The 12730-nt window shown below is 40.4% G+C and overlaps 2 protein-coding genes across 4 annotated transcripts; one reads left to right on the top strand and one right to left on the bottom strand.

Annotated features, from left to right (window-relative positions):
* The first annotated feature begins 5125 nt into the window (after positions 1–5125).
* On the top strand, positions 5126–7017 carry LOC103948792 (protein ALP1-like). The gene has a single exon (XM_018647839.2). It carries the CDS (start codon positions 5261–5263, stop codon positions 6611–6613), a length of 1353 nt encoding a protein of 450 aa, XP_018503355.2. The 5' UTR covers positions 5126–5260; the 3' UTR covers positions 6614–7017.
* Positions 7018–7078: 61 nt separating this feature from the next.
* Positions 7079–10716, bottom strand: LOC103948733 (pentatricopeptide repeat-containing protein At5g39710-like). 3 transcript variants are annotated; one of them, XM_009359791.3, is made up of 3 exons: positions 8057–10716; positions 7467–7505; positions 7079–7218 (listed from the first exon to the last, which is right to left on the bottom strand). In XM_009359791.3, exon 1 carries the CDS (start codon positions 10594–10596, stop codon positions 8341–8343), a length of 2256 nt encoding a protein of 751 aa, XP_009358066.1. In that variant the 5' UTR covers positions 10597–10716; the 3' UTR covers positions 7079–7218; positions 7467–7505; positions 8057–8340. The 3 variants fall into 3 exon arrangements, with proteins under 3 accessions (XP_009358066.1, XP_048424390.1, XP_009358065.1); XM_048568433.1 differs by having other exon boundaries at positions 7467–7509; XM_009359790.3 differs by lacking the exon at positions 7079–7218 and having other exon boundaries at positions 7263–7509.
* Between the last annotated feature and the right edge of the window lie 2014 nt (positions 10717–12730).

A 12730-nucleotide genomic window follows, 5' to 3' on the forward strand; every position in this document is an offset into this window, starting at 1 on the left:
TTAATGGTTTTAATTGTCACCCAATTGGGTTGCTAAAATCTAGGTACGATCCTAAGGTTCGATCTTTCGCCTTCAAAAATAGGTTCGAGGTTCCCTAGATAAGGTGTTTGGTTGAATAAACTCCTAATCGGTATGCTTTTGTAACTAAGTTCTTTCAATGATGTAGGAGTTGTTCGAAAAGACACAGGAAAATTGCTGTTGCACGAGAAAGTGGATCGATAATGTACTTCACTTTACCATTTGGTGATATCCCAGGTGAAAATTGTGAATTGACACCAAAGGTATACATCATTGGAACGTACAATACTACTTCCTTTCTCTACGACACACACTAATGGGTCTTCATGGCTTTCTTGATAATCAAATTGCTCTTACAATGGAAAATTAACTCGTGCTTCTATTATAATGTTTGTCGGTGGAAGTGACCACAAGGATGAACGGTCAAGAATGTTCTGGTTACCTATATGGGTAAAATAATTAATACAACTGCGAGTTTACTGTCCTCCTAAAATGCTTGCTCCTAAGTTTCCACGATTTAAATTTCTTCGGCTCAGGTAATCGCTGTTAATCAGTCTATTAGTCGCATCGTTAATTAACGGATTTATGATACTCTTAATATTTTGATATTGTTCGTTACCCTGAAACTATGAACCGGCATTCTGGCATAAAGGTATCACTCCCAAATACTAGTACATGTGTCTGGTATCAAAAATCATACCACCTGAATACTGGTTGACAACTTCTGGATATCGGACAGTTTCATTAATTAGTAGCGTCACTGTAGGCTGATTATAGGTTAGAGCCCGCTTGGGTGGATGGTTTTGGATGATTGGTAATGATTTAGTTCTATGAATTGATTTTGTTGATTCTAGGGAAAATTGATTACTGCTTTTGCGATTTCTGCTACTCGAAGGTAAACAACTCATATTGTTATGCCTATACTCATTGAAATGACGAGTATAACATCGAAAGAAATTGTGGAAACTAGTATTGGTTAGAATTTTTTGAGGTTTGAAAAAGGAATTTTCTAATAATCTACTTTAGAACGGACTTAAACAGAAGTCGATCTTCCTCTTGAAGATCTGGAACGATCACTTGTGTGTTTAAAAAGATTAGTGCTATTAGGGACCCAAAGTGACTGTCCCCCATATGTTTTTCCGTCAAATGCTATCCCTTTAGCACCACATTGTCATTCGGGACATTTCTGGAAATTTTGACGAAAACTATAACTTCGTAGGAATTTTGATAGGTGGTATACTAACGAGTACTTCCAAGGAATCAAAACTATTCTTGGTTTCCTATCTCTAAAGGTTTGGTAATGATGACTGGAGAATAATGATGGGATTGATTGGTAAAGTCTTTGATGGTACATAATTACTGATACAATAGCCCTACTTCAAGGTCACAAACTTGTCTCTGAATTGAGATTTTCCTTGGCAAGAAGGTTCTTTGTTTAAAGTCTAGAGGTGGTCGGCAAAATGTTCTTCTAGAAGATCGATAAGTCGTCTAAGATGCCCAAAACTTAGAAAAAGCCAATACATTTTTCATATTCGATGAGGTGGCAAGATTCGACGTTTAGGTTCAAGAACCAAGAATGTTTACATCACGCGCGTGATGAACGCAATACTGCCCAAACTTATGCTTTGATACCAAACTGACACACCCTGACCTGGAATGTCCATCTGGACTTTGGATCGAGTTGTGTTGGTTGACATCAGGTGGGTGACGAAGCCATAAAGTGTAGTGATGTGGAAAATGTAAATAAATTTAAACCTAAAAGTTCCTAAGTATAAGAGTGCGCTTGTGAGCGGGAATGAACCCACTTCACACGTGATGTTAGAGCATAAGTAAAGTACAATAGAGTAGATTGAGAATTAAGGTAATCTCCAATACCAAGATTTGCTACAAATCCTCGTCAATACGAAAGCTCAGCTACTAAAACCTGGAGGGGCAAAACACAAAGGTGAGTGGGCCTAAAAATAAAACTTTGTAAAAACCTTTTCAAAAACATAATAACCCCTCGCTGTAAAACAAGTATAGTTTCCAGAATATACATACTACGTAGAGTAAGAAAATACTTACCGTAGCCTGCAATATCTCAGGAATTCATTAAGGCACAATATCTCGTAAATAAGTGCATGCCGTAAGTAAACATATCATATCGAGTGCTCATCGACAAGTGCTGACACACGAGTTCATGTAGAGATATTCTGACATGAACATGATTAGGTGTAACAATGATATACGCTCTAGTACTACAATCACGTGAAAACTAGCGCTATACGCAACACATACTAGTCCTAATTACCGAAAACAATCTAGGACAGGATTGGCACCTACAATGGATCCAAAGTGAGCATACGGTGCGATGTGCACATATCATTCTTCTCATGAATTTCTTTCAATTATGTACTGCTCCAAAATTGGCTCTGTTGCAATCTTTATCAGCTTGAACACTGCCTACACGACCAATTAGAAACCCATCTCAAAAAATCATCAAAATTTAACAAAGTCATAAAATATGAAAGAAAAAAAAAACACAAAACTCAGATGAATTTTTACCTCATATATAAAGCCACACTTTTCGAGGTGAAGAGCCATCCCAACTGAAAATTCAAAGAGAATGCATGAGTCCTGGGAGATTGCTACTTTCTCTCCAACCTGCATCGCTCCATTCGGAACCGATTCTGGCACATCCTGCCCCTCCTTGGTCCGTTCAATCTCTAACTCTATCTCCCTGGAAGTAGCAGAGGATGATGGCGATCTCAACAACGGGTTGGTGCTGCGGCAACATGTCCTTGCCCATGGACTAAGATTGTCTGCCCTCCCATTTTTCATCCCCTTCCATGCCCTCCTATTTTTCTAGCCATTGATTTCATGTTGAGTTAATTTAATGCTTCAGATTTTGCCACCTCACACATTTTCGCTCTCATTTATTCCTCTTCGCTTCTGCATTTACAGACCAAGAAAGCAATATCCCCATTCTCCCCTTCGCCTCTTTTGCGAAAGCAAACCAGGCCGCGAACGGAGCGGCCCACAATCTTGGTGTACGCAGCAGGGCCTTTTAACCACCTCACAGACATGAAATCCGGCAACTGCCTATAGAAGGGGTCAACTTCAATCGACGGTTCAAGGCATTTCAATGGTGGCGCAATCTCAACACATTCCCCGAACACATCTGAGTCATCAAAAGACACTGAAAAGAAATCAGAAGGATACGACCCAACTAAAAGGGCACGGTCAGAGTTGGTTGCGGCAAAGCGTTGGAGATGGGCTTTGATGAAACAGCGGCTGCGGATGGTGGAGTGTTGGAAAAAAAATAAAAATTTATGAATTTAATCATCTGAAAGTCACGATTTGGGGATGAACAAATTAGAGAAAACTAAAAAAATTTGAAATAAACACTGGGGAACTGTGGCGATTGTGAATCGAGAGGCATATGTGGTGAAGAAATCAATGGGAGACTGAGAAGAAGAAATCCATGAGACAGAAGGAGATGAGAGGAAAAGGGGTGGTGAGAGAGTCGAGGAGATCCATAATGGGATGGTGAAAAAGGAGAAGGGGAAGAGAGAGAGAGAGAGAACAAATCAAACCAAAACAAAACGAAAACTGTGGGCTGAGAGTAAAAATGTTTCAGTCTGTGAATGCAGCAGCAGAAGCGAAGAGGAAGAAATGAGAGCGAAAATGTGTGAGGTGGCAAAATATGGAGCATTAAATTAACTCAACATGAAATCAATGGTGGTGGCAAAATCTGGAGCATTAAATTAACTCAACATGAAATAAATGGCTAGAAAAATAGGAGGGCATGGAAGGGAATGAAAATGAGAGGGCAGACAATCTTGGCCCCTTGCCCATGACCTTGAAGAAGTTGTACTGAGTCCCATCAATGAGCAGCGCATTGTCCTTAGCCTCTTGGGGGAGGAACGACCAGAGCTTGTCGACGTTGATGATGGGGCAGTAAAACTTGTTGCGGAGCTTGTGAAAGTATGTCATACTAACCTTATTGAAATACCCCAGATCCGGTGGTGGTGCATGCCTCCGGCGTTTGTGACCGCTAGAATGTGTGCGGTGCTTGCCTATACTGTGACTGGCGCCACGCCTCTCTTCTTGTGGTTCTTCTCGAATTGGATCATCTTTTCTCTCTCTCTCTTCTCTGATTATGCACCTGCTTCACTCACTCACCTAGTTAGGGTTTATGCACCTCCACCTTTTTCAAATATAAAGGTATTTTTGTAACTCACACTCCAAAAAAAAAAAAAAATACACTGATGATGTCATTTTACATATGTATTAATTTTTGTCTCTCTTTGAAATGTTTAAAAAATGTTGTCTCAATATATAATTAGGTATTAAAAGTATACTCTATGTGTAATTCTTCTTTAAACATTAGGGTTTGGTTATGACTTTTAGGCTTGGATTAATTAAATTTCATTTGGGTTTATATATGAAATGGGCCAAGTGAATTAGATATTTAAAAAGTAAAGAAACAGTTCGGTCTGGATCTTATGATTCTGCCAAGATAAGAACCGAAACCGGTATGAACAGTTCGGTCCAGTTCTTGAACCTAAGTTTACTTTTTTTTCGGTCAACACAGTTTTTTACAATTTATTTTGATTCGGTTTCATTGTTTTACGGTTTTTATGTCCACCCCTAATCTTAACAACAACAAAAAGTAAGCAAATAGTCCTATCCCTTAAAGAACTTATAACTTAAGCAGTTAAAGACATTCATATATGTAAATAAAATTCTAGCGTCTTATTCACACGTGCATTTACACATTTTTCCTCTTACGTTTTATAAAGTTTAGTTTATAACATAGTCACAAATTGAATGAATTTCTGATCTTTCAATGATGATAAAAAGTAACTTACCTTCATATACATAGGGAGCCAAATATTGTTCTAATCTATTGAAGCCGGCCTTCTAACCTCTGCCTATAACCTTTTAGCCCAATTCATGCATATTTTTTAACTTAAGTTAGAAATTAAAATGGCAAATTAAGTTGAATTTAACTCATCAACGTTATGGTTTCGTTTGTAAAAAAGTTTTAATTGAAATGTTTTTTTGAGTAACAAAATTAAAATGTTGCGCACCACAAAAAAAAAAAAAAAAACAAAAAAAAAAAAGAAGAAAAAGAAAAAAGAAATGTTTTAATTTCGCTTCGAACTCCAAACTCGAGGAAGTTGTGCAGATATTTCTTTCAGTTCAGAGGGTTGTGATAAACTCTAACTGGAAAAGAAAACACTCCAATCGAAAAAAAATGGATGAAACGTTTCTCCTGATGCTGTCAAACCTCCTCCATCTCCACAACTCAATCGACCCAACAACCTCCCTCCTCTCCACCACCCCCACAACCGCCGCCGCCGCATCTTCCTCCCCCACCACCTCCTCCTCCCCCACCCCCACCTCCCTCCTCGCCTCCTCCTCCGCCGCCCCTCTCCTCTTCTTCACCATCGCCTCCGTCCTCTCCTTCATCGCCACCTCCCGCACCAAACCCTCCTCCTCCTCATCCCAAAACCCACCCCCCGCCTCCACCGACACCGCCGCCGCATCCGCCTTTTCCGTCTCCGCCTTCCGAGCCCTCTCCACCGAACACATCTGGTCCCTAGAAGCCCCTCTCCGCGATGCCCAATGGCGGTCCCTCTACGGCCTCTCCTACCCTGTCTTCACCACCGTCGTCGAGAAGCTCAAACCCCACATCGCCCTCTCCAATCTCTCCCTCCCCTCTGACTACGCCGTCGCCATGGTCCTTTCCCGCCTCTCCCACGGCTTCTCCGCCCAAACCCTCGCCTCCCGCTACTCCCTCGATCCATACCTCGTCTCCAAGATTACCAACATGGTCACCCGCCTCCTCGCCACCAAGCTGTACCCTGAGTTTATCAAGATTCCCATCTCCCGCCGCAGGCTAATCGAAACCACCCAGGCTTTCGAGGAGCTTACGTCGCTTCCCAACATGTGTGGCGCCATTGACGGCAGCCCAATCAAGCTCCATAAGCACAATTTGCCCGGAAACTACAAATGCCGATATGGATACCCTTCGGTTTTGCTCGAGGTCGTGGCGGATCACAAGAAAATCTTCTGGGATGTGTGTGTGAAAGCCCCTGGCGGCACAGACGACGCCACCCATTTCAGAGATAGTCTTTTGTACAATAAGCTGACTTCCGGCGATGTTTGGGAGAAGATAATCAATGTGAGGGGTCATCATGTGAGGCCTTACATTGTTGGGGACTGGTGCTACCCCTTGATGTCCTTTATGCTGACACCTTTTTCGCCAAATGGGATGGGGACTCCTGCCCAGAACCTGTTCGACGGAATGCTTATGAAGGGGAGGTCTGCTGTGGTTGAGGCAATTGGGCTGCTTAAAGGGAGGTGGAAGATTCTACAGGACCTCAATGTGGGTATTAATCATGTGCCTCAGACCATTGTTGCTTGTTGCGTGTTGCATAACTTGTGCCAAATTGCGAGGGAGCCTGAACCAGAGCTCTGGAAGGACCCGGATGAGAGTGGGCCGCCGCCCAGGGTGCTTGAAAGCGAGAAGGATTCTTACTACTATGGGGAAAGCTTGAGGCAAGCATTGGCAGATGATTTGCATCAGAGGCTTTCGTCGAGATAAGACACGCATCCTTTCAGGGTAAAGGGGTGGCTTCTCAAACCTTTTATTTTTCTATGTAAGGATGTTCGTTTGAATGTTATCTTGGTTGTTCGTTTTAGGTTTTAGGCTGTAGTACTTGAATTAAGCTAAATATGTGATGACTGAGATAGTTGTTGGGGCCGACTGACTTGGTAGTGAAGTTACAAGATTGGGGGAAAGAGTGGAAATCCACTAGTGGTTCATCAGGTGTACTGCATTTTGTGTGTGTGTTTAGCACTAGTCGTAGAAGATGAAGGGGATCAGAGTAATATGTCCGATTTCGACGGAAATCCTTGTAGGTAGTCTTTAGGAAGAATCTTGTGCATCGTAACCTTGCAATGTTAATGTCGAAATTATCATATTGATGAGAGTAATTCTTTGGTGCATTTGATCCACAGTAAGGGCTAAGAGGCCTGATGTTCTTGTTTCTGTTCTCGGGGTCTGTACGCTTTTCGGAAGATTCGCTTATATTGAAGCAAGAAGTAGACTAATTTGCGTACAATTGAACTGATGTGCGTTGAATCGTAGTTAACCTTGAAAGTTGAAGGTCACAAGTTGTTGTGTTTCCATTAACATAAATTCAAAAGCTGCCATTGCCAAGACAAAATGTCAAGAGAAGAACACAAGCAGGGACAACATAAGATAATCAACATTAGCTCATAATTCATCACAAAATTGATGCGTCTTTCAATTTCTTTTCATCAAACAAACAAAATAGTTGCACGAGCAATTTTGCCATGAATACATGAAGTTTTAAGCCTTGAAATCCACATCCCTTGCCTCTCAAGCAGCGAAACATAATGCTCAGTTTCTTTCAAGCGACGAGAAAACTTACTACTTTCTTGTTTGCTTGTGCTTTTGTATGAAATTGAGTCTACCTACAACAGAAAGATTCAGTAGTAAGAAATTGATGCTAACCGCTGAAACTCTGTTAACGGAGACCGTAAAGTTCTATAATAAATCGTGAGTGCACGTAAATACGAGGAAGAAAGATGACAATGTCATAAATTGACCAAGAACAACACCATGCGTGGTAGATTCTTTGGTTATATAGTCTCTGCGTGCACTTGCAGCTGAACACAAGCACACATTACAGAATGCATTGAGTGAAAGACAGACATGGATACCTAACCAAGAAGAAACCGCTACCAGACGTTGTGAGAGGATCTAGTGAGAGCCTCCCTTAATTGATCCATGAGTACAGATTAAAAAAGTACAGATTAAAAACAAAATGGCATTTCCAGAAAGCTTCAAAACTTCTGTTCGAATATGCTGTCCACCACAAACAGCATTCGAAACCAAATGCAAACTACACATAAATCAATACTGTGTGTCACAAATGTTACTTACATTGAGCATAACTCTGAAAAGAAGGAAAGTGTAGTGATTAGGCTTCTGTGAATAAATGTCACAAATGTTACTTACATTGAGCATAACTGAAGAATCTTCGTAAAAAGGTGGCTGAAGGCCTGGGTGAATAGGCCTCGCTGGCAGAAGCCACCACTGGTTCCCTTAATGTTGTGTCCGACAATACTCTAACAAAGGTGATAGAATTCAATTCCGTTCTCAATCACTGACCAATATATAAGCTCAAAGGTTCACTTCAACATGCACCTTCCTCATTCACTTGGTCAGTCAAAAAGATCGCAATCAGCTTGAATGCTTGCCATCATTTTTGTTCTTTTCAGTAAGAGAATGTTTGCCATTATTTACCCCCCTGCACAGGCTGCTACTCCACTATTTGGAAGGAGGCCATCCTTGGCCATTTCGCTAAGCACATTAAATACCGCATCCATATTTCCTTCTTTATGGTTGACTTCAACGAGTAGTTTTGCAAGCTCAGCGTCACTAACCTGAGAGCTTCTAAGCATGTTCCCTATGACTTGATTCAATTCCTTGTTCATTCCCTCGGTGAAAAGTTCTTTAATCAACGCAATAACAGTCACAGTATGAGGAATGAAACCGAAATGCAACATCTCCTTGTATAGATTATATGCCTTCTGAACACTTCCACCCCTACAATGACCATGTATAATAACATCATAAACTGCCTCATTAGGCTTGTATTTCCTCTTAATCATCGTCTCAAAAACTTGGTCTGCTTCTTTCATCAAACCCTTCATACAGAATCCCTTTACAAGGGCCACCACGCTCTTAAATTCACTATTAGTGCAGTTCTCTATTAGTGTATTATATGTGACATCATCGGGAACAGACTCCTCGTAAAACAACTTGAGCAGAAGCCTCTTTGCTTCCCTTGTCCGAGCTTGTTTGTTAAGTCCGTTAATAAGCACACTGTATGTAACAACATCAGGTAAGATACCTTTTCGTATCATTTCATTATTCAACTCTAGAGCCTTGATTAAGTCCCCTTCCACACAGTAAGCATTGATCAAGGTTGTGTACGTAAATTCATCAGGACGCATACCCATGCTTAACATTTCTTGGAACAGATCACAAGCTTCAACTAGTCTTCTTTGCTGACAGACACCTTGAATGAGTGATGAATAGGTAACTGCATCAGGTGATACACCCTTCTCCACCATCTCCTGCTTCATTCGAAATGCGCTCTCCAATTCCTGATGCCGACAATACCCAGTTATAATAGTACTATAACTTACTACATCAGGGAACAAACCTTTACCTATCATGTCTTGTATAACTCCAATGGCCTCCTCCATCCTCCCTAATAAGCAGTATCCATTGATAAGGGCATTGCAAGTCACAATCGAAGGTGAAAATCCACTCCCAATCATTTCATTCAGAACACCGTAAGCTTCATTTAAGAACCCCTGTTGAGAGAAGCCATCAATCAATGTAGTATACGTCCTCTCATTTGGACGAAGTCCTCTAATACGCATCTGATCAAAAAACTCCATTGCTCGTTTCAAATTCTTAGCCTTACACATGGCGTTAATCAATGCTGTATATGTGACGACATTTGGAGACAAGCCATTCCTCTGCATATCCTCTTGCAAAACAAGTGCTTGATGAAAATTGCCTGCCTTGCAATATCCACTAATGAGTGTATTACCAGTCACCTCATCAGGAACAAAACCTTTTCTTTTCATCTCATCAAGGACCTGAATTGTCTCGTTCATCCTGCCTTCTCGACACAAGCCATTGATTACCACATTATAAGAAATCAAATTCGGCTCCAAACCCTTGAACACCATCGATCTGAACAGTTCAAACGCCTCATCAATCCTCTTCAACTTGCAATAGGCATCAATCAATGTATTATAAGTAACCACATTCGGCAAACAGCCATTTCTTTCCATTTCACCGAAAAAATACAACCCCATTTGCAAATTCCCCGCCCCGCTACAACCCCTAATCAAAATATTGTAAGTATACACATTCGGAGAGACCCCATTCCTAATCATCTCACTCCACACCTCTTCTGCAAATTTAACCGACCCTTTCGACCTAATAATTGCATCTAAAATTGCATTATACGACAGCACACCAGGCATAAATCCATGAACTTTAGCTAAACTAACAATGTTCATTGCTTTATCAATGAAATTCAAGTGAGAGTAAGACTTCACCACCAAGTCAAAGACCGCCGAGCTCGAATTGCAGCTATGAAAGGAGTCAGCGAGGCACTGAAAGACCAAACTGCCCCCATCGTCGACGGTGTTGAGGGCAACGTCCTCCGCGAGGGATTGAGCGGACTTGTAGAGCTTGAAGCGGGTGAGGATGTGGAGCGCCAGGCACTTGCATGGGAAGGTCAGGAATTGGCGGTTTCGAGCCCAGTTGAGGAAATTTAGGGTTAGGGTTTGGTCGAATTGGGACTTGAGGAGGACGCAGGAGGCTGCCTCTGGGGTAAAATGGGAAGATAGAGAAGTTAGGTGTTGAGGGTGGCGTTTGAGGTAGGTGATTGCCTTGTCGGCGAGGGCGGCGTCGGAGGGGGACCGGTGAAGTGAAGGTAGCTTGTGAATATGATGTTTCGGGAGGGGCATTTCGGCAACTGAAGAAGTTGGGGTCTATCAGGAAGTTCAGAACAAAAGTGTACAGTTGCAGAGTTGGTTCTGGCGGCCTCGCGAGGAAGAAACAGGGGAAAAGTTCACACGTTTAAACAGAACGGCACCTTTCTTGGTAAAATTTATTTTATTTTATTTATTTTATTTTTGTGGAACAAACGATATTATTTACACTAAAGTAGAGGAACTAGGCTTAGCGTTACAATGGGCTAGCAATAACGTGGTTCGAACCCGCCTTCGGCGAGAATTGAACCTAAGACCTCTCACTTATAAGTGAATAACAATACCACTAAATTGTAGTACTAAGTGGTCGGTTTTTTTTATTTTTTATTTTTTATTTTTTAACAAACGATATTATCTACACTAAGGGAAATGGGGTGGACTTAGCTTTACAATGGGCTAATAATAATGTGATTCAAATTCGTCTTTGGCAATAATCGAACCTAAAAACTTTTACTTATAAGTGAAGAGAAACACCACCATAGTACTAAAAACTATAAAACTGATTTCTTGAGTTTTCAAAAATTAACCTTCAATTTTGAGTTTTAGTTTAAATTTGATAACCTCACCCTGTTCAATTCTTAAAATGCCCCTTCTAAAATCTCAGGTTCACAATCTCCTTTCACTTCACTGGTAATGGTATCCTTCCAAGCCGTTCTCGCTGACAAAGCGAGAAACTAGTTAGTAGGTCAAATAGTTAGTTGTTAGGAGTAGAGACGTTTTGTCGGAAGGATTGGATCATAATCAATGTTTCCAATTTTTGTTCTAAAATTTCGGAATCAGAGTAATCTTCAAAATTTCTAAACATAATTAAGATATTCATATATCTTATAAGTTTTTTTAATATTTTCTAACTTTTTTCACATATGCAATTTATTATTCTTTCTTAATATTTGATTACATATGCTTGTGTATAAATTCAACTAATTTCGTAGTGGCCACCTAGAAATACGGTCTAGTGGTATTCTTCTTTACTTGTAAGTGAGAAGTCCTAGGTTTGGTTTTTGCCAAAGCGAATTTGAACCATATTATTGCTAACCCATTGTAAGGCTCTGCACACCATTCCCCTTAGAGCACTTCCACCGTGATCCAACCCCTCCCCCCAACAAAAAGGGCTCCACGATATCCAACTCCACTGGACTCCGAGGGAGCTTGGTTTCTCCCCCAGGTAGAAATCGACAGGCCCAGCGCTTGGATTATATGATGCAATGCTGAAGTCACGTAAAAAAAATCAAAAAATTACAAAAAATTATACAAATTTATAAAAAAGTAATCAAATAAAAAAATTATAAAGAGATATAAAAAATAATTAAAAATACAATAAAAATATAAAAATATTATAATTTTTTCTGTAAATACCTAACCATGTTCTTCCACCTTACACCACATTTCAAAATTTTCAAATCCTTTCAACTAAGGAGCGCGTAAACACTAGGCAATTTGCTTAGCATCACATTTGCGGAGCAGTTTCCAACTAATTACGTGGTGCATGCAGGTGTGGACTAGCTAGTTCAGTTTCGAACGTTATATTTTTTTATAAGTTGATGGTGGATGGAGAATGAGAGGAGATGAAATGAGCAGGTAAAATGACGGTAAGGGAGATATTTGGTGGATAAATTAATCTGTACCACATAGGCCAAATGACATGAACCAATTCTGATGTACTCGATATTCATTTCCATAAGGTACCTAGACACATTTCAATATAACAATAAACCACATTTAGTTATCATAGTGTTTATCGCATGTATCTCCTACTTGCATGGAACTGACACAGCGAGGTATAATAAGGAGAGTTGAACGATAATTCTTCACTAAAAAATAATTAGCAAACCCTATAACTCATTAGGAAGAAAGGGAGAGTAAACTCACGTTTGATTGATAATAAGCAAAAGATAACAATCCTTACACCAAGAAAGAGTATTTGCACGTTCAAATAGAAAATAAAACAAATAATATTTAACTAAGTTTCAAAAGTATCCCTGAACTTAAAACTATGTTTTGGAAAAGTAAACAAAAGATTTTGGCCAAAATTGCCCTTATTGTACGAGCAAAAGCTTATGAGTCTTGATCTTTGCGTCATTCTCTTAGAAACGATATACTATGTTCCGTA

This window comes from the organism of the source record quoted next, unplaced genomic scaffold (genome assembly GCF_019419815.1).
Source record: "Pyrus x bretschneideri cultivar Hongxiangsu unplaced genomic scaffold, Pyrus_bretschneideri_v1 Contig10, whole genome shotgun sequence".
NCBI lineage: Eukaryota > Viridiplantae > Streptophyta > Magnoliopsida > Rosales > Rosaceae > Pyrus > Pyrus x bretschneideri.